Source organism: Alexandromys fortis, unplaced genomic scaffold, assembly GCF_014885135.2.
Source record: "Alexandromys fortis isolate MF-2015 unplaced genomic scaffold, M_Fortis_MF-2015_v1.1 scaffold_84, whole genome shotgun sequence".
NCBI lineage: Eukaryota > Metazoa > Chordata > Mammalia > Rodentia > Cricetidae > Alexandromys > Alexandromys fortis.
In genome coordinates, this window is record NW_026068017.1 from 3239030 (window position 1) to 3258200 (window position 19171).

Below are 19171 nucleotides of genomic sequence, written 5' to 3' on the forward strand. Positions count from 1 at the left end.
TCTCGACCCCGTTCCCTTAATTGGGAGGCCCCGCCCCGTGCGCACTGACGTCGAACGCCGCTGTCAGCCGGCGCTAGGGGGGGTCGGTTTGGGGTAGAATGGCCGCTGCCGCCGTCACCCGCGGGACCCCGGGAGGTAAGAGCCAGGGCCTCTCGCCCGCCTCTCCACCCCCGCGCCAGGGGGCGCAGCTCCACGCGGTCCGGGTGTGGAGCACGGCGCCGGGGACCACCGTCCCTCCTCCCCGTTTGCCTCCACCTTGCTGCTTCCGTCCTCCTTCCCCGCGCCAGGGGGCGCCTCTAGGCGCAGGGCCCCATCACAGACCAGAGAGTGCGGGGACTGCCCCCAGACCCCCACACCCGGTACCGCTCTGCCCCTTGCCCGCCAGGTGTTCATGAACTCTGTTCAGCTGCTTCTCCAGAACATCCGGGTTTCCGGGAGGGACCCTCCCACCTCGAAGATTCTCCCAGGACCCCCGCCCCCTTTGGGGGGGAGTACCCCACCCCCAGCGCCAGGCGTGTCATAGACCTGAACCACCCTCAGGCCTGCTATCTCATCTCTCTCTTGCTCTGCACCCTGGCAAGCTGCCTAGCCTGGGCTGCGCACCTGCACCCTATGGTGGACTCCTTATCCCAACCCTAGCCTCACTGCACACCACCAATCCTGAATGGGCTTCCACCCCCTCTCCATCCCTGGACACCTGGCAGAACCCGCGCAGAGAGCCTCCTCCAGCTCCCATCTGTTCCCCAAGAGGGCGGAGGCTCAGACTGGAGCCAGAGCAGTAGTAGACGGGATATGGTAGGCTGGAGGTTGGGGAGGTAGGAGTGCTGAGGTGAAGTGAAATGCTAGCTGCAAAGGGAAAGCCGGAATGTCCTACCCGGAAGCTTGGTCCAACATGTCTACTCCAAATTCTCTTAGCTCATGATCAACCTGAGAGAGAGAGAGAGAGAGAGAGTAAGTGAGGTCAGTTATCAGATCTGCCCTTCCCCTCAGAAAAAAAAAAAAAATCAAATAGAGAAGCAACTCAGGGTGTGTCTTCCAAGGGCCAGCTTGTCACCAAGCTCACATCTGCTTTCCTCCAGCGTCCGTCCAGGTTGGCTTGCCAAGCCACCCTCCAAGGATTGGAGCTCCAGCTCCTACATCTGGCCCACCCTTAGCCCCAGCCTTGCTCTCCCTTCCCAGATGCACCCTGAGTTCTTCTGTTTGGCTTTTCCATGGGGAAAGATCTAATAACTGACCTCACCTACTCTCTCCTTCAGGTTGGCCAGGGCATGGGAGAATCTGGGTTAGACGAGCAGAACCCAGCCTGCTGCCCTGGGGAATGCTCCAAAACTGTCAGCCTCCACCACTCATCCTTTTCTTCCTGATCACTCTGTTCTGTCTTGTCTCCCCACTCCTGTTGGTTCCTGGCACTTATGTCTGGGTTCTCTTTTATCCCTGTTCTCTAGTTCTGCTGTCACATTCTAGTACAACCTTTCCTTTATCCTTCCCAGATATCGGGAGTGAGTTCTATGGCTCCTCATCTTGAATTAATGTGGGGGCCTCTTCCATGACCTTGTTCTCTCCTTTCCCAGCACAGACTCCCCCTCCCCCCGGCCCCTCAGGCCGGGGGTGACCTTGCCCCCTGGAACCCTCACCATGAATACCAAGGACACCACTGAGGTTGCTGGTGAGTTCACAAAACAGGTTCCCAGTTTGGGCACAATCGTCTGTGTTCTGCTGTTCTTTGCTCCCCACCTCTCTAGTCCTGGTCCTAGTCTCCCTGGTGCTCTTGGTTACACTGCGCCTCTCTCCTCCAGATCGCCGCTAACAAAGCCCTCCCTTCTGGTTCCCTCTAGAGAACAGCCACCATCTGAAGATCTTCCTCCCCAAGAAACTGCTGGAGTGTCTTCCTCGATGCCCACTGCTGCCTCCAGAGCGGCTCCGATGGAATACAAATGAGGTTTTCCTCGGGAATATGGGGTTAGGGCTGGAGGGGCAAGGAGGACCTGCCTCTGTCTGTGGACACTCACTACCAAACACTAGTCTAGGCTTTGGGGTCACAGAATTACAAAACCTTGGACTTAGAGGAGTCCATTTCTCTTTGGTATAGTCCATCCATAGAAAAACAAAGCTTAGTAGTTCTCCATAGTGAGCACCAGGCTGTGTATCCAACCTGTGCTATCTCATCTATTGTAGATGGTAATGAAGAGGAAAGTGATTTGTTTTGCTTCTGGGTGTTAAACGTTGGGTTTTGGACAGGGTATCATGTAGTCCAGGCTAGCCTCAAACTTGCTATGTAGGCAAGACTGGGTTTGAACTCATTCTTTTTCCTATTCTCTCTCTGTCTCTCCTCTCTCTCTTCCCCTGAGATAGCATCCCATGTAGCCCAGATTGACTTTACACTCCCTGTGTAGCCAAGGATGATCTTAAATATCCGATGCTCCTGCCTCTACTTCCCAAGAGCTAGGATTCTAAAGGTGTGCCACCAAACCCAGTTAATGTGGTTCTGGGGAACGACCCCAAGGCCTTGTGCATACTAGATAAGCCCTCTACCAACTGAGTCCCAGTCCCTGAACGCTGATTCTCCTGCTTCCATGTCCTTAGTACTAGGATTTCAGGTGTGTGCTACTCTGCCTCACTTTATCTTTTTCTTCCTTAAACAGGGTCTCACCATTTATCCCAGGCTAACCTCCACGTATTGGCCTGTGTGGTGGTGGTGGATGTGTATATGTACATATGTGCAGGCGTGTGTGGTTACATATGTTTGTGGAGGCTAGAGGTCTGTGTCAATGTCTTCCTTAGTCACTTTCCATGCTCTACCTAATTTTTTGAGACAGGGACTTTCTTTTTGTTTTTGTTTTTTGAGACAGGGTCTCTCTGTGTACTGTGTGTAGCACTGGCTGTCCTGGAACTCATTCTGTAGATCAGGCTGGCCTTGAACTCACAGAGATCCCCCTGCCTCTGCCTTCCAAGTACTGGGATTAAAGGTGTGTGCCACCACTGGCCTTTCAATGAGACTGAAGCTCACTGATTGGCTGGACTAGCTGGCCAGCCAGCCCCAGAACCATGAACCATCTTGTCTCTCTTTCCCCGGCATTAGGATTACAGGCATCAGGCATGCACAGCTGTGCCCAGCTTCTTAGGTGGGTGCTGGGGATCTGAATTTATGTCCACACTTGGACAGCAAGCACCTTACTGACCGAATCATTTCTCCAACCTAAAGTTGGAGAGACAGGGACTCAGTGGCCTGAGCTCCTGATCTTCCTGCCTCAGCCTCCTGAGTGCTGGATACTGGTATTACAGGTAGATACCCACATACCTGTCTCAGAGCCCCTACTTTTTACCACCTTCTGGAGGGCACAGTTTCTGGGATGTCACTTTCTGTGTTCTGTATACGTATTTGTATTTCCTCGTATGCAGTTAGTGGTTGACAATTACTGATTCAGTATTAGAATTGTAGCCAGCCAATAGTGGCGCACACCTTTAATCCCAGCACTTGGGAGGCAGAGGCAGGCAGATCTCTGTGAGTTTGAGGTCGGCCTGGTCTACAGAGCTAGTTTCAGGACAGGTTCCAAAGCTACAGAGAAACCATGTCTCAAAAAAATCAAAAGATAAAAAAAAAAAGAAAAGGATTGTCTGTAAAGCCAGAGGTGGCAGCTCACACCCACAGTCCTAGCACTCAGGAGGCAGGCAGAAGGATTACAACACACTGTGGCCAGCCTGGTCTATATATCAAGTACAAGAAGACAGGCCAAGGTTATGTAGTGAGACTGTGTACTGTCAATAAAAATGGGTGTGTTTGCATATGGTTATTGTAGGCGCTACAGAGCCTTCAGGAAGTTCAGAGAAGCAGCAAGTCTTCACAGAGCACCTGGGAAGCACCTATGATTCTCATGATGACACAGGCATTCATATGGTACTTTAGGCTTGTAGGGCAGTAGCGTGGAGAATGTGATTGTTGGAGGTGTGTTCAAGAAGGAACCAATGAGCCCATCTGGTGGGACCAGTGGGTTGAATTTGAGTAAATAGTAGGAATGATAGTTTGATACTCTTTCTGAAAGCCTTGGAGTCAGACAGAGAACCTGGGGTCCTTGTCAGTGTCAAGCCATTGACATTTCGCAGAAAGGGTCACAGAGAAAGTACCTAACATGAATAAAGGGTAAACTTGAAGCTGGCTCCACGATATAGGCTCCAGTATGGGGAGAGAGAGATAAGTGGTTAGGTTGTTTTTATTTTCTCCTTCTGGTACTTGAACCTGGGGCCTTGCACATGCTAAACAAGCACTGTCTTTTTCTGTTACGGAACTATATCCCCAACCTGAAGTTAGGGTAGAACTAGCTGTTCTTAAGAGGACTGTAAGACCTTGCTGGGCCCAAATACCTGCCATACCTCTGCAGAGACCCTGAGCCATTGACCAAGGGGGTGACCCAAGTGTTTCCTCTCCTCCAGGAGATCGCATCCTACCTGATCACCTTTGAGAAACATGATGAGTGGCTGTCCTGTGCCCCAAAGACAAGGTGAGAAGGTTCTCCAGTTTCAAAAATAACAGGAATCCTGGGCTGTATTCATAAAACTCAAGCCTTCCCGCTCTCCTTCCAGGCCTCAGAATGGCTCCATTATCCTCTACAATCGTAAGAAGGTGAAATACCGAAAGGATGGTTACCTTTGGAAGAAGCGGAAGGACGGGAAGACCACCCGAGAGGACCACATGAAACTCAAGGTCCAGGGCATGGAGGTAAGAGCATCAGACATCCACACATCGCCCTTGCCCACACTCCAGCCTGGCAGGCAGGGTTTGGGGACATTGTCAGCCTCTCCTGCTCAGTCAGTCTTCTCAGTCACTCTGGATCAGCTGACTGATTGCTGAGCTCTCTCTCAGCTTCCCGTTTGCCCTCCACAGCCCAGCCTACGGCACCAATGTACATACCCTTCACATTCCCTTGCTTGCATTTCCCTCGGGGATCTAAGTAATTATGTTCTAAACACGGTTTCTCTTCCCAAATCATTGTTGTTCTGGACTTTCTCTCTGCCCTTAGATTTCTTTCCCATATCTCAAATTGGGCCCCCCCTTTTTTTTTTTGTAAGATCCCCAGCTCCTCTGTTCTCTTCTCTCTGTCCCTTAACCATGACTTAAGGCTGCCAGAATTTGGAAGGGGTAGGAAGAAGGTGAGGGTAGGGAGAGGGCTGAAGAGGAACTGGTGGAAAGATTGGGATTCCTGCAAAGGGACTGAACAGAGGAAGAGTTGGGGAGCAGACTAGCCCTCCCCCCACCCCAGCCTGTCTCCTGGCAGTGTCTCTATGGCTGCTACGTTCACTCTTCCATCGTCCCCACATTCCATCGGCGCTGCTACTGGCTGCTCCAGGTAAGACCAACCAAGAACTCAGGGAGCCAGATTTCTGGCTCTTTGAGGAACATGGGGTCTGAAAAGATGAAGTGGAATAGGTTCTGAGTGGGAAAAGAAGAAGCTAGAACATGATGGAAATTGGGGGTGACTAGAATTGGGGGTAATACTCAGAAGAAAGTGAAGACTAGGAAGCCAAGGCCCTGAATCCTAGGCCCATGGCACGTGCCTTTGTGCTCCCAGAACCCTGACATCGTCCTCGTGCACTACCTGAACGTCCCGGCCCTAGAGGACTGTGGAAAGGGCTGTAGCCCCATCTTTTGTTCCATCAGTAGCGACCGGCGGGAGTGGCTGAAGTGGTCACGCGAGGAGCTATTGGGACAGCTAAAGCCCATGTGTAAGGAACAAGCACGATCGAGCTCTAAGGGAGGAGAGAGTGGAGCTTCCCAAAAGCACTAGAGCTCCGTGCACGAGCCCTGTGGGTAACTGTTTTTCTCTGAGCCAGGAGGGAGCGTTCCTGTTTGGAGGCCAGACACTGAGGCTGTGCAGTCTAAGATGTGGAATATGGAGGGGGCCGAAAAGTTCAGCATGCCAGGGCTTTAGGGGAGCCATCGAGGTCCTTTGGAAGCCTCACAGTGTCCCCCAAATCTCCTGTAGTTCATGGCATCAAGTGGAGCTGTGGGAATGGGTCGGAGGAATTCTCTGTGGAACAGCTGGTGCAACAGATCTTGGACACCCACCCAACCAAGCCAGCACCCCGAACCCATGCCTGCCTCTGTAGTGGGGGCCTTGGTAAGTGAAGCCTGACTCTGGAACTGTTTTCCCATTTAGCCACATTGCTTAATAACTGACTTGATGGAATTTGCATACTAATTTGCAAGTCTTTGCATGTTCAGGAAGATGGGCCAGATGAGCAAAGAACTTCCTGTCTGGCAACACTGGCCCCAGAATGTACACACTTTAGTCCCCGCAGTCCATGGCTCTCGCGTTTACTATTTTTAGTAATTCCTGCCCCTACCATCCCACACCACCGATCACACTCAACCTTAGCTCTGATCCTCCTTAGTACCCCTTGGTTCTTTTGTCCTTTTGCTCTGCCTTTACCCTCTGCTCTCAGCTACTGCCTCAAGCCAGGGCTCCTCCCCTACTCTGTTCCTCTAGTCCTGTTTGTTTTGAGAAACTGAAGGGAGGGGGAGACTCACTTCTGATGCCTCCCAGTGGTCATAATCAGTATTACACTGTGGGTTTACTGATGGGGGCGGGGCTTCCAGGAAGGGTCTGCTGGAGAAGGATGTATCATCCTTTCTCTTCTTCCTACTCTTCTCCATTCCAGGTTCCGGGAGCCTCACCCACAAATGCAGCAGCACCAAACACCGCATCATCTCTCCCAAAGTGGAGCCCCGAGCTTTGACCCTGGCTTCCATATCCCACTCCCAGCCCCCTGAACCTCCGCCACTGATAGCACCACTTCCTCCAGAGCTACCCAAGGCACATACCTCCCCATCTTCCTCTTCTTCCTCTTCCTCCTCCTCAGGATTTGCAGAACCCCTAGAAATCAGACCTAGCCCTCCTACCTCTCGAGGGAGTTCGTCAAGAGGAGGCACTGCCATCCTCCTCCTAACAGGACTAGAGCAGCATGCTGGGGGCCTGACACCCACCAGGCACTTGGCTCCCCAGGCTGAACCTAGACCTTCTGTGAGCGTGGCTATGGTTGTAGGTTCTGAACCTTCTGCCCCACCAGCTCCCCCCAGCCCTGCCTTTGACCCTGATCGTTTTCTCAACAGCCCCCAGAGGGGCCAGACATATGGAGGGGGCCAAGGAGTAAACCCAGACTTCCCTGAGGCAGAGGGCACTCATATTCCCTGTCCTGCCCTGGAACCTGCTGCTGCCCTGGAGCCCCAGGCAGCTGCTCGAGGTCTCCCTTCACAGTTGGGAGCAAGTGGGAGAAGAGGAAACCAATTCTTTATCCAAGATGATGATAGTGGGGAGGAACTCAAGGGCCAGGGAACTGTGCCACCTGTACCTTCACCCCCTCCTTCATCCCCATCTTCACCTGCCACCTTGCAGCCATCAGGCAGGGTAACAAGAGGAGAAGCCTTGTTTGGGGGCTCTGGTGGCGCCAGTGAGCTAGAGCCCTTCAGTCTTTCGTCATTCCCAGACCTTATGGGCGAACTCATCAGTGATGAAGCTCCAAGCGTCCCAGCCCCAACCCCCCAGCTCTCTCCTGCTCTTCACACCATCACAGACTTTTCCCCAGAGTGGTCCTACCCAGAGGTGAGTCTTGGGTTTCTCTTCTCCCACTTGTTTTCTGGTTTTTCAAAATGAATTTTATTAACTCTTACCCCATGGCCTGTGACCTTATTTCTCAGTTTTCATGGCTTTTATGTGTTTGTTTATAACGTTAGGAAGCAAATCTAGCATGTTAGGCATATACTCTGACTTTAGGTGATCTCCCAAGTCCTTCATCCCCCTGGTTCTTCTAACCTTTGCTTTGATGTAAACTGTAGCTTTTCTTGTATTTTCATAGTCTTTATCCATGCTCCTCTCCCAGTCCCCCTCCAATGTGTTATCATGGTTTTCAGAGCCCTTCAGGGACCTCATTTTCTTGGTGACTGTTTTAAGGTGGAGGGCCATGGGGGCCACTAATGACTAATGCTAGAGAAAAATGTACACTGAGATATGACTTCAAATTCTGGGCAGCTGGAAGTCTGTGGTCAGCACAGAGAAGTTCCACTTGACTTCAGGAGGGAAGGGAACTGCAGGGGAGTGAAGTAGCCCAGCACACAGCTTTCTGATGAAAGTTGTTTGATCCTTTTGCGGAGGTCCTGACTTGTGTTTCTTAGTAGATTCAGGACAGTCCAGTAAAGGGCTCAGGGTGTAGCTCAATGGTAGAACACTTGCCTAGCATATAGAAGGCCTGGGCTGGATCATCAACACTGGAGAAAGATGTTTTACTGGGCATGGGTGGTGCACATTAATAGGAGACAGAAGCTAGATGATCAGGAATTCAAGGCCATCTTTGGCTACATAGGACGTTTGAGGCCAACCTAAGCTACATTAGATCCTTTAAAAAAAGAAAAGAAAATTAGTTCTGATGAGATAAATAACCACTTGGCCGGAAGGTGAGTCCTGTTCATCAGTGAACCTCTAAACTCTAGCACAGATCCTGCCGTACAGTGGTCATTTCTAAGGATCTAAATAAATGAGTGACTGAAAGCCCAACTCCAGTCACGCGGCTGTCTGACTTCTGTCTGCAGGGTGGGGTCAAGGTGCTCATCACAGGCCCTTGGACGGAGGCCACGGAGCATTACTCCTGTGTCTTTGACCACATCGCAGTGCCAGCCTCTCTTGTCCAGCCTGGTGTCTTACGCTGCTACTGTCCTGGTATGGAGATCGGGAATAATGAGGGGAGGGACTGCCATTATGGACAGTTAAGATGACTGAGGACCTCCAGGCTTCCAGGAAGCACTGGAAACAAATATATTGTTCTGAGGGCACAAAGGCCTCTTCCAGCCCTGAGGCTGAGTGTCCAGTTCCCCCAGCAGACAGAAGAGCATGGTCTTAGTATCCCCAAATCTAGGATACGATCTAAGAAGCCCAGTTGTTATCTAACCAATGACCTTAGCTAATTCCATACCTTCCTTGTGATCTTGGTCTCCCTCCTCTAAGGTTAAGCATGTGGCCAAAGGGATCTCTAATGCCCATGCTGCCTCTGTAGCTTAGTTGGAACCAGGCTCTTCTACACTAATCTAAGGAGAAAGTTCATCAGCCACATGGACCTATTTAATTAAAATTAAATAGAACTTAAAATTCATTTCCTCAGGCACACTGACCATATTTCAAGTGTTTAAACACCACACATTTTAGGGCTCCCAGTAACATACCCAACACTGTAGAAAGTTCTTGTGGACAGCGCTGGTCTAGACTGACTTCCCTATCTTTTGCCACCATCCTTCCCTGCAACCTAGGACTCAACAGTTGTCTTCCTCAGGGTACTCCAGGTTGGCAGTGTTGTTGTTTAGGAGTATATTCTCTCCTGGTCTTCACAGCCCCAGTCAACCACGTATGAAGGGAAAGGGGAAGTAAGACCAGAGAAGCCAGGAATTGGGAGAAAAGTCTCAGCCCCTGGTCTTGAGGTTGAAGCCTGGTGATTTTTTCCTCGGGGTGATAGACATTGAGACTCTGGATACATCTCTTACCAGACACTGATGATAAGCAGACAACTTCCCTTTCCTGCATTTCAGCAAGGGTCATCACCTCTGAACTCTGGTCTAAAGGATTGAAGAAGTTAGCCACCATCATGTTTGCTGAGCAATACCCTTAACTCAGAGTCTACAGCCAATAATTCTCTGGTCCATAGATGTATTAAGTCCCCTTCTCTGCCCCATTAGTGCAAAGGGTACACACTGAAGCTGGGAGTCTCTTGGCCCACACCAAGGGAATGGGAGAAATATGCACTAATAATTATCACTGGCTCCAATACAGCCAATCAGCCAGGAAAGGAGCCAGGCAAAGAGCCCTTCTCCCTGACCTACTCTCCCCAGCCCACGAGGTAGGGCTGGTGTCTTTGCAGGTGGCAGGGCGGGAGGGGCCCCTCTCTGCTTCTGTGCTCTTTGAGTATCGAGCCCGCCGATTCCTGTCTCTGCCTTCCACGCAGCTTGACTGGTTGTCACTGGATGGTGAGTACTGACCCAAGGTTTTAGGCATGACATAAGAATAACATGATGCTCTACCTTTCAGGGCACCAGGAAAGCCCACTATTGCTGCCATTTCCACTGGACGTGGGTGTGCGTGTGTGCGTGCATGCGTGCGTGCGTGTGTGTGTGTGTGTGTGTGTGTGTGTGTATTAATGTTTTTTAGAAAGAGTCTCGCTATGTAGCCTTGGTTATCTTAGAACTTCTTTGTAGATCAAGTTGGCCTAAAATTTGCTGCCATTTTCTTGCCCCTGCCTTCCAGAGTACTGGGATTTACAGGCATGTGCTACCATGCTTAGCTTTGTTGGCATTTGTTTGTTTGTTTCATTTCGTTTGTTTGTTTTTTGTTTTTCTGGGTGGGGGGGGTTGTCTTTTGTTTGTTTGGTTGGTTTTTGAGACAAGGTTTCTCTGTGTAGCTCTGGAACGTACTCTGTAGACCAGGCTGGCTTCTAATTCAGAGATCCTCCTGAATCTGCCTCCCAAGTACAGGATTAACGGTGTGTGCCACCACTGGCTTTTTTTTTAAATCTATGTTTGGAGGGGACATTAGTCTTTTTTTTTTTTTTTTTGGTTTTTCGAGACAGGGTTTCTCTGTGGCTTTGGAGCCTGTGCTGGAACTAGCTCTGTAGACCAGGCTGGTCTCGAACTCACAGAGATCCGCCTGCCTCTGCCTCCCGAGTGCTGGGATTAAAGGCGTGCGACACCACTGCCCGGCTAGTCATTTTTTAAATGTGGTAGCAAACTGTCCTTATTTCTGTGAATTTTGGAGCTAACTTTTTTTTTTTTTTAATTTGTCCGGGTGTTTTTTATGTGTCTGTGTACCCATAGAAGCCAGAAGAGGGTATCAATCATCTGGGACTAGAGTTACACCCATTGTAAACTGCCTTGTATGTGCTGGGAATCAAACAGGGTCCTCTGGAAGAGTAGCCATGGTACTTAAGATGGCCTTGAGTCATCTCTCCAGCCCCCTTGTTTTGTTTTTTGGCAGGGTCTCATGTAGTCTAGGCCAGCCTCAAACTCATTTTATACCCTTGAATATCTGGATCCTTCTGCATTTACCTCCCAAGTACTGTGATTATAGTCATGTGGTACCACTCTCAGTTTAAAATTGTTATTGTTAAATACAAAATTGAACAAGGAGAAGTTGTGTATACTTGTAATTCTAGCTACTCTGGAGGTTGGAGTAAGAGGATCTCAAGTTTGAGGCCTCCCAGGCTGAAGAGATGGTTCAGTATTTAAGAGCACTAAGTACTCTTGCAGAGGACCCAAGTTTGATTCCCAGCACCCACACGGTGGTTCACAATCACCTGTAACTCCAATTCCAGGGGATCAGATGCCCTCTTCTGGCCTCTCTGGGCATCAGGCACACAAGTGGTGTACAGATACACATGCAGGCAAAACACTCATACACATAAAATAAAAAATTAAAAGGAAAAAGTATAGGTCATTTATTTTTATGTTTTTCTTTTGGATGGTAAAGTTGTATTCATTATAGGACTATTGGAAATTATAGAAAAGCCATACAGAAAATTGGAAACGTGTGATACTGTCGGTAGAGTTGTTACTAAAGTGTCCTCTCTTGCCCATACAGGCGTGCACACACATATGCTATATGTGTTTTAGTTGGTCCCATTTCTGCTCCTTTACTTGTTTTCCTTTTTGGGGGCTTGAGAACTCTATCTGACCCTCTGCTTTCTCAAGGTTTACTCTTTCTCTGTTTCTTCTCGGTTCTTCTCAGTTCTCCTGCCATCCTCCTTCTCTCCCAGGAGGCTTTTATTCCTGCTCTTGCCTCACTCTTGGGGGCGGGTCACACTTGTGGTACAGCCTGAGTAGATGTGTCAGATGTGAGTGGATGTTTGTGGCATTAGTTTCCTAGCTTTGGGCCTTGGTAGCATCCTCAGCTTTGATCTGTGCTGCTCTGGCTGGTCATCACTTTACTTTTACCCCTTTCTAATCTGTGTGTCATCTCTCTGCCGGGTCTCCTTTCTTCCCACTTGAACTATATCTGGTCTTGCCTATTTTCTTTCCTAATTGCTTGGTTGGGACTTTCTGGATCTGTTCCCCTCTCTGTCCTGTCTGAGTTTCTGCTCATCATTCCCTTCTATTATGGCACTGTAGAACATCCCCCGTCTTCATTATTTCTCTGTGCTTGTTTTCTCTAGGCTCTAGTCCCCTCTCACTTCCTTTCCTTGTCCTTATTTGATCTCAAAAGGGAAGATATAGCTTCTGTTTGCGTGTGCATAAATTTGTGTGTGTGTGTGTGTGTATTTGTGCATGGAGTTGGGAGGAGGAAGAATGAACATGGCTACCCATCTCTGTCACTGTCTCTCCCCAACCATCCTTTGTGCAAAGCTGCAGAGGATCTGCTGGAGTAGGTGGTGCCTTTGAAGCTCTAGTCTTCAAGTACTTTGGGGTTTAGACTAGAAGGGGGATCTTGGAGTATGCAGCCCATCATGGGGGACAAAGGTAGTATCAGGAACAAGAACTTAGGGTACATTCTGTTTAGGAAAAGGCTGGAGGAGGACATGCCAATATGTGGCTTAGTTAGCTGAGGACCAGATGGGCACTGGAGAATTCCTGATGCCTCTGTCTTGGAGGAAACAGCCTTGGTTCTTTTTTTCGTTGTTGTTCTTTCGAGACAGGGTCTCTCTGTAGCTTTGAAGCCTGTCCCGGAACTAGCTCTTGTAGACGAGGCTGGCCTCGAACTCACAGAGATCTCCCTGCCTCTGCCTCCCAAGTGCTGGGATTAAAGGAATGCACCACCATAGCCCGGTCAGCCTTGGTTCTTAATCTTGGTTCTAGTCTATGCATGAGATTAATAGCCTTAGTTCAAGAGCTGAGCCTTCCTGGTTAGTTCTGTGTAGATGAGTGGGTAAGGAGGATGTTGTATAGGGGATGAGAAGACTCGATCATCCCATTCTTCATCCCCCAGACCTTGGGTACAAGTAATGTTACTAGCACCACCTAGATCCTGTCTACTCAGTCTCCCATGCCCACCCCACAGACAGCCAGTTCCGGATGTCCATCCTGGAGCGGCTGGAGCAAATGGAGAAGCGGATGGCAGAGATTGCAGCAGCTGGGCAGACACCTGGCCAGGGTCCAGAGGCTCCTCCAATTCAGGTACTTCTACAACAAAGACCACAGTCTACAGTGGGGGCATAGGATCTCTATAAGGAGAGTGGTTCTAGCATGTAACATCCCTCACTCACCTTTCCCCAGCCTCATCAGCGAGTACTCTTCCCTCTCGGCATGACAGGCTTCGGACTATTTCTGATCTGAAGGGTGGAGGTGAAGGTGAGGGTGGGGGAGGAATCAGGAATGTTGGGCCCAAGAGCTCTGTGGGTTCTGACTCTGAGGAAAAAGGGCTGGGAGCTTTGAGAAGATGCTGGTTCATGCGGGAGAAAAGCATACATGAACATGGTGGCACCAGTCAGTACTAGTATGGAAGCCCAGTGTGGGCAATGGTGTGCAAGGGACTCAAACTAGGAGAACCAGTGAACTATCAGTGGTAGTGGGAACCTGGAGTGGGAAAGGTGTGTGTGTGTGTGTGTGTGTGTGTGTGTGTGTGTGTGTGTGAGAGAGAGAGAGAGAGAGACAGACAGACAGACAGACAGAGAGAGAGACAGACAGAGAGAGAGAGAGAGAGACAGACAGAGAGAGAGACAGAGACAGAGAGAGAGACAGAGACACAGAGAGAGAGAGAGAGAGAGAGAGAGAGCGCGCTAAAAGCTGAAGCTGGTAAGATAACCTGCTGGACCAAAAGCCCAAATCTCTGCATGTGGGTGTATGTACTGCAGGATGAAGGCCAGGGCCCTGGTTTCGAGGCACGTGTGGTGGTCTTGGTAGAGAGCATGATCCCCCGTTCCACTTGGAGAGGTCCTGAACGTCTGATCCATGGAAGCCCCTTCCGGGGCATGAGCCTTCTGCATCTGGCTGCTGCCCAGGGCTATGCTCGACTCATTGAGACTCTGAGCCAGTGGCGGTGAGCACTATTGAGACTAAAGCCCCAGGGGGTAAGAACTTGGATCCCTGCCTGGAAGGATCAGGGTCACTATGGGAAGGTGTGCTCTCTGAAGATTGGTTTTTGGAGGATTCTTAATATCCTGACCTAAGACATTGACTTCTTGACCAACTTAAAGTCACTTCCAGTCCTTCTGCTTCTATGTTCCTACTTTGTACTTTGTCCCATTTTTCCCTCCCTGACTCGACTTTGTTGTTGACCCTAACCTCTAGGAGTGTGGAGACTGGAAGCTTGGACTTAGAGCAAGAGGTTGACCCGCTCAATGTGGACCATTTCTCTTGCACCCCTCTGGTGAGGATGTTGTTTCCAAGTTCCCTCAGGGCAATAAGCAGAGGAACGGATACTTCAAAAGAATGATTTGCGGGCGGTAGTGGTGCAGGTCTTTAATCCCCACCCCTTGGGAGGCAGAGGCAGGTGGATCTTTGAGTTCAAGGCCACCCTGGTCTACAGAGCGAGTTCCAGGAGTGGTCCTTTGAGGAGTGCAGGGAAATCCGCAGTGGGCTAGGGCCTGAGAACTGGCTGGAGACGGACAGGCCTCACTCCACCATCTCTCCGTAGATGTGGGCTTGTGCACTGGGACACTTAGAAGCTGCTGTGCTCCTTTTCTGTTGGAATCGACAAGCACTGAGCATTCCTGACTCCCTGGGCCGTCTCCCCCTATCTGTGGCCCATTCTCGGGGTCATGTGCGCCTTGCCCGCTGCCTTGAGGAGCTGCAGAGACAGGAGCCTTCAGTTGAGCACCCACTTGCTCTATCTCCACCTTCCTCCAGCCCAGACACTGGTGAGAGTTGGCCAAAAAATGTCCAGAGCAAAGCAAAGGGTGGGAGACAGTGAGAGAGACAGGAATGGGAGGTAATGGGACCAAGAAGAGGCAGGGGAGGGGCTGGAAGGCTGCTTTTCCAGAGGACTTGGGTTCTATTTCCAGCACCCACATAGTAGCTCACAATGGACATATATTTGGGGGAAAAAAAAAACTCACACACATAAAAGTAAGTTTATATTAAAAAAAAAAAAGACAGAAACTGAAATGAGCTGAGGTAAGAGACTCAGGGTAGCCTGCAGGTCCCGCTGTCCTTACACATTCTGCCCTCCACTCAGGTCTGAGCAGCGTCTCTTCACCCTCGGAGCTGTCAGATGGCACCTTCTCTGTCACATCAGCCTATTCAAGTGCCCCAGATGGCAGTCCTCCCCCTGCTCCTCTGCTGGCTTCTGAAATTACTATGGAGATGATTCCAGGCCAGCTTTCTTCCGGCACCCCTGAGACACCCTTACTCTTTATGGACTACGAAGCCACTAACTCCAAAGAGTCTGTTCCTTCCGTTTCTGGGCTCACACTAGCCCAGAAGGATGGGGCTCCTCCAGAGGATGCTGACAGCCCACCAGCTGTGGATGTGATCCCGGTACTCTTTATGTTGGTTTAGATTAGATTCATAAAGGCTAGGAATGGAATGAGGTGCAGACAGAGGTGGGGTGACAGAGTTCCATGAAGCAGATCAGCCTGGCTTCAGTTTTAGAAGAAAAACCATTTACTGTTTGGGTGTGGGCACAGGACCCCTTTGCTTAGTAGTTCCTTCCAGACTATGATTCAGCAGTCACGAGGTAGGAGAGGTTAAGAATCCTGGGGAGTATCTTCACTTAGAACTAACCATTGCAATCACCTGTCAACCCATGAAGGGAAAGGTTCTTTTTGGTTTTGTTTTGTTTTTTTCAAGACAGGGTCTCGCTATGTCACTCTGGAGTCCTGGAACTCACTCTGTAGACCAGGCTGGCCTTAAACTCAGAGATTTGCCTGCCTCAGCCTCTCTAGTGTTGAGAATAACAGTGTGGGCCACTTGCTGGGAAGTGCACCTTGAAGATAAGTGCTAGGACCTGTGCACACACTCGCTTTAGAAAGGCCGAGTATAATTAGGAAACAAGTACTCCATCTCAGGAGGCAGGGACAGGAGGATCTCCGTGAGGTCCAGGCCAGCCTGGTCTATAAAGTGAGTTCCAGTACAGCCAGAGTTACATAGTGAGACAGTGTCTCAAAACAACAACAAACCCAAACCTCCAAAGCCAGCATAATGGAGTATGGCCAGCAGTATGCTATTTGCCTCCCAACTAGCTAGTCACCAGGAGTGTTGTTATGTTAAGCCCAAGGCTGGTTCTTGGAGACCTGAAGCAAGATAGGCTTGGACTACTCCGGGGCATAGGGCAGATCCAAGAGGGACAGTGGGCAAAGTGGAAGGATGCTAAGACCTTCATCCTTCGCTTTTTGTGTTCTCCACAACTTAACAGCATGAAGGGCTGTGTCCCTCAGAGGGAATCAATCAGAATGAGTGAATGAGCAGTGTTAGTTCAGAATTAGCGAGCAGAAAAGCAGTTCCTGGGGCATGTGCCGGTGGCATCTCGAAAGATGAGGGAGTGGGGTTTAAGGCTACAGTTAGGCTGTGCTGCTGGACCATCAGTAGTTAAGTACACTTGTCTCCCTTCATCCAGGTGGACATGATCTCACTAGCCAAGCAGATCATCGAAGCCACACCAGAGCGGATTAAACGAGAGGACTTCTCAGGATTCCCTGAAGCTGGAGCCTCACCAAGGGAGCAGACAGGCACTGTGGGGCTTAGTGAGACCATGTCCTGGCTAGCCAGTTACCTGGAGAATGTGGACCATTTCCCCAGCTCAGCCCCTACTAGGTGACTAGCTCAGAACAAAAAGCCTTCAGATTCTTTTTCAGAGAAAGATGGGTGGGAGGAAGCAGGCTCCCTTACAGCCAAAGCACCATTCTGGCTGCGGCCCACCATTCTGGCTGCGGCCCTGGGTGTTCAGGAGACCAGAACTTGTTGATGAACTCTGGAGCCACCCTTTTTCAGTCTTTGTTGCTGAAGATTGTCCCCAGTAGCCACCTCTAGCCGGGATAAAGGGGTTTAAGATGCTCCATGATAGCCTTTCTCTCCCCACAGTGAGCTGCCCTTGGAGCGAGGTCGCCTAGCTGTCCCTCCAGCACCTTCCTGGGCAGAGTTCCTCTCTGCATCTACCAGTGGCAAGATGGAAAGTGACTTTGCCTTGCTGACACTCTCAGATCATGAGCAGCGGGAACTGTATGAGGCGGCCCGCGTCATCCAGACAGCCTTCCGAAAGTACAAGGTCAGAGAGCCCAGGGTCTCCCGTGCTTTTGCAGAAAGAGCACTCATTCAGAGGCCTTAAATGGGACTAAGAAAGAGCCCAGGGGAGCCAGTACTTGCCACCAAGTCTGACAACTTTAATTTTGTCCCTGGAATTCATAGTGGAAGAGAGCTGACTCTCTCAAGTTGTCCTTTGATGCCCACACACACACACACACACACACACACACACACACACAAATAAATAAATATGAAAAAAAAAATTTTTTAAGGAGGGAACTTCGGGAGGAAGGAGTAGGTCCAGAGTCCACGAGGTAGGCAGTGAGATGTTGAGATTTGGCCTCATTTTCTTTCCTTAGGGCCGGAGGTTGAAGGAGCAGCAGGAGGTGGCCGCAGCTGTGATCCAACGTTGTTATCGGAAGTACAAGCAGGTTAGAGCCTTTTCTCAAAGGTATACCAACACACAACCACCACATCTAACAAGTCCCTGGGCTGAGAGCCCTAATTTCCCCTCTCTCTCCACAAGCTGACCTGGATTGCACTTAAGGTATTAGGCATGAGCTCTGGGCGTGAGTGTGGGCTAGAGAAAGGGCTGCGCATCAACCTGACTTAAGGGTGACCTTCAGGGCTTTGGATTTCTGCCCCTCCATTTCAGCTCCTGTCCCCTCTCTCCTTCCCTGCAGTTTGCACTCTATAAGAAAATGACTCAGGCGGCCATCCTGATTCAGAGCAAGTTCCGAAGCTACTATGAACAGAAGCGGTTTCAGCAGAGCCGCAGAGCGGCCGTACTCATCCAGCAGCACTACCGCTCCTACCGCCGCAGGCCAGGGCCTGCTCACCGGCCCTCAGGCCCCCTGCCGGCCCGAAACAAGTAGGAACCGCCCCCGCTCCCGCCCCTCCTACGGACCCCTGCTTACCTCTTTGATAAAGCCCACTCCCTCTTCTCTTCCTGCCTGCCTGCTTTTGCCTACTATGGACTTAAAATGGGCGCTGGGAGGCCTGAGTTCTATGAGTTCTCTCTCTCTTTCACCAGGGGCTCCTTTCTTACCAAGAAGCAGGACCAGGCAGCCCGGAAGATAATGCGGTTCCTGCGGCGCTGCCGACACAGGTTCTAATCCCTTACCTCACTGGCTCTCTGCCCTGCTATCTTTCCTTATCCAGCACTCTCCTCTGACTCCTCTCTGTCTCTCCGCAGGATGAGGGAATTGAAGCAGAACCAGGAGCTGGAAGGGCTGCCCCAGCCAGGACTGGCCACCTGACCTCTCCACCGCCTTTCTCCACACCCTGGGGGCCCCTGGCAGTCTTAACAAGGAGAAGGCTTTCGGGATTAGGGGAGCCCCCTGTCGGCAGCTTTTTCTCCTTCACCTTTTTGGGAGCCCTTTGTAGAACCCCTGTCCCTTTCCCCAGCCTTAGACCTACACTTCTCCTCCCTTCTGGTCGTGCCTCCTCTTTCGGTCCCTGGCTCCAGAAGACCCGTACCCCACATATCTGCATCTTCAGCTGTGACCTACGGAGCCCTGCCTGCACCTTCTCCATAACCCCGCTCCTGCCTGCATCTGACTCGGACCTTCCTGACTTGCCTTATTTATTTGTTCGACGAGTCTATGATGAATGTATCCGCCTCGTCCCCAACACTGCCTTCGCTGCGCGCGCCCTCGTGTTTCAGGGGTGACAGCCCCACCCTGACTCCGCATGTTTGCGTCTGTTTCCTCCTTTCCTGGCCCTGTCTTCCCCATCACCCTGACTCTGGCCACCCACCCTGGGTTCCAAAGAGGAGGGGGTGTACATAGGATCGCGAGGCGGAGTCCCGCTCCCATGGGGAGGGGTATGTACATACTGTAACATACAGAGTATAGTGAAGAATCTATTTAAGGCGCTGCGCGGCCGGGCGTCTGGTTCCCTGGCGCGGCGGGGGCCTCCGGCTGGCTCCACGAGCACTTTCTATTTGTGCATGGGCTTGGTTTATACGAACTGCCATTAAACATCTCTGCACCAGCTAGCCTCTGGCCTATGTCTGCTGGGGGCGGGGCG

The 19171-nt window shown here is 50.8% G+C and overlaps 1 protein-coding gene across 5 annotated transcripts; it reads left to right on the forward strand.

Moving 5' to 3' along the window:
- The first annotated feature begins 10 nt into the window (after window positions 1–10).
- Camta2 (calmodulin binding transcription activator 2) lies at window positions 11–19139 on the forward strand. 5 transcript variants are annotated; one of them, XM_050162768.1, is made up of 22 exons: window positions 11–135; window positions 1572–1666; window positions 1836–1939; window positions 4429–4496; window positions 4579–4714; window positions 5256–5342; window positions 5565–5718; window positions 5979–6113; window positions 6655–7595; window positions 8579–8705; window positions 9866–10000; window positions 13020–13135; window positions 13813–13997; window positions 14249–14327; window positions 14595–14817; window positions 15135–15436; window positions 16515–16711; window positions 16979–17162; window positions 17500–17571; window positions 17824–18011; window positions 18174–18248; window positions 18336–19139. In XM_050162768.1, the coding sequence occupies exons 2-22, from the start codon at window positions 1636–1638 to the stop codon at window positions 18397–18399; spliced, it is 3603 nt and encodes a 1200-aa protein (XP_050018725.1). In that variant the 5' UTR covers window positions 11–135; window positions 1572–1635; the 3' UTR covers window positions 18400–19139. The 5 variants fall into 5 exon arrangements, with proteins under 5 accessions (XP_050018725.1, XP_050018726.1, XP_050018722.1 ...); XM_050162765.1 differs by having other exon boundaries at window positions 69–135; window positions 1577–1666; XM_050162766.1 differs by having other exon boundaries at window positions 70–135; window positions 1577–1666; window positions 5271–5342.
- The last annotated feature ends 32 nt before the right edge of the window (window positions 19140–19171 follow it).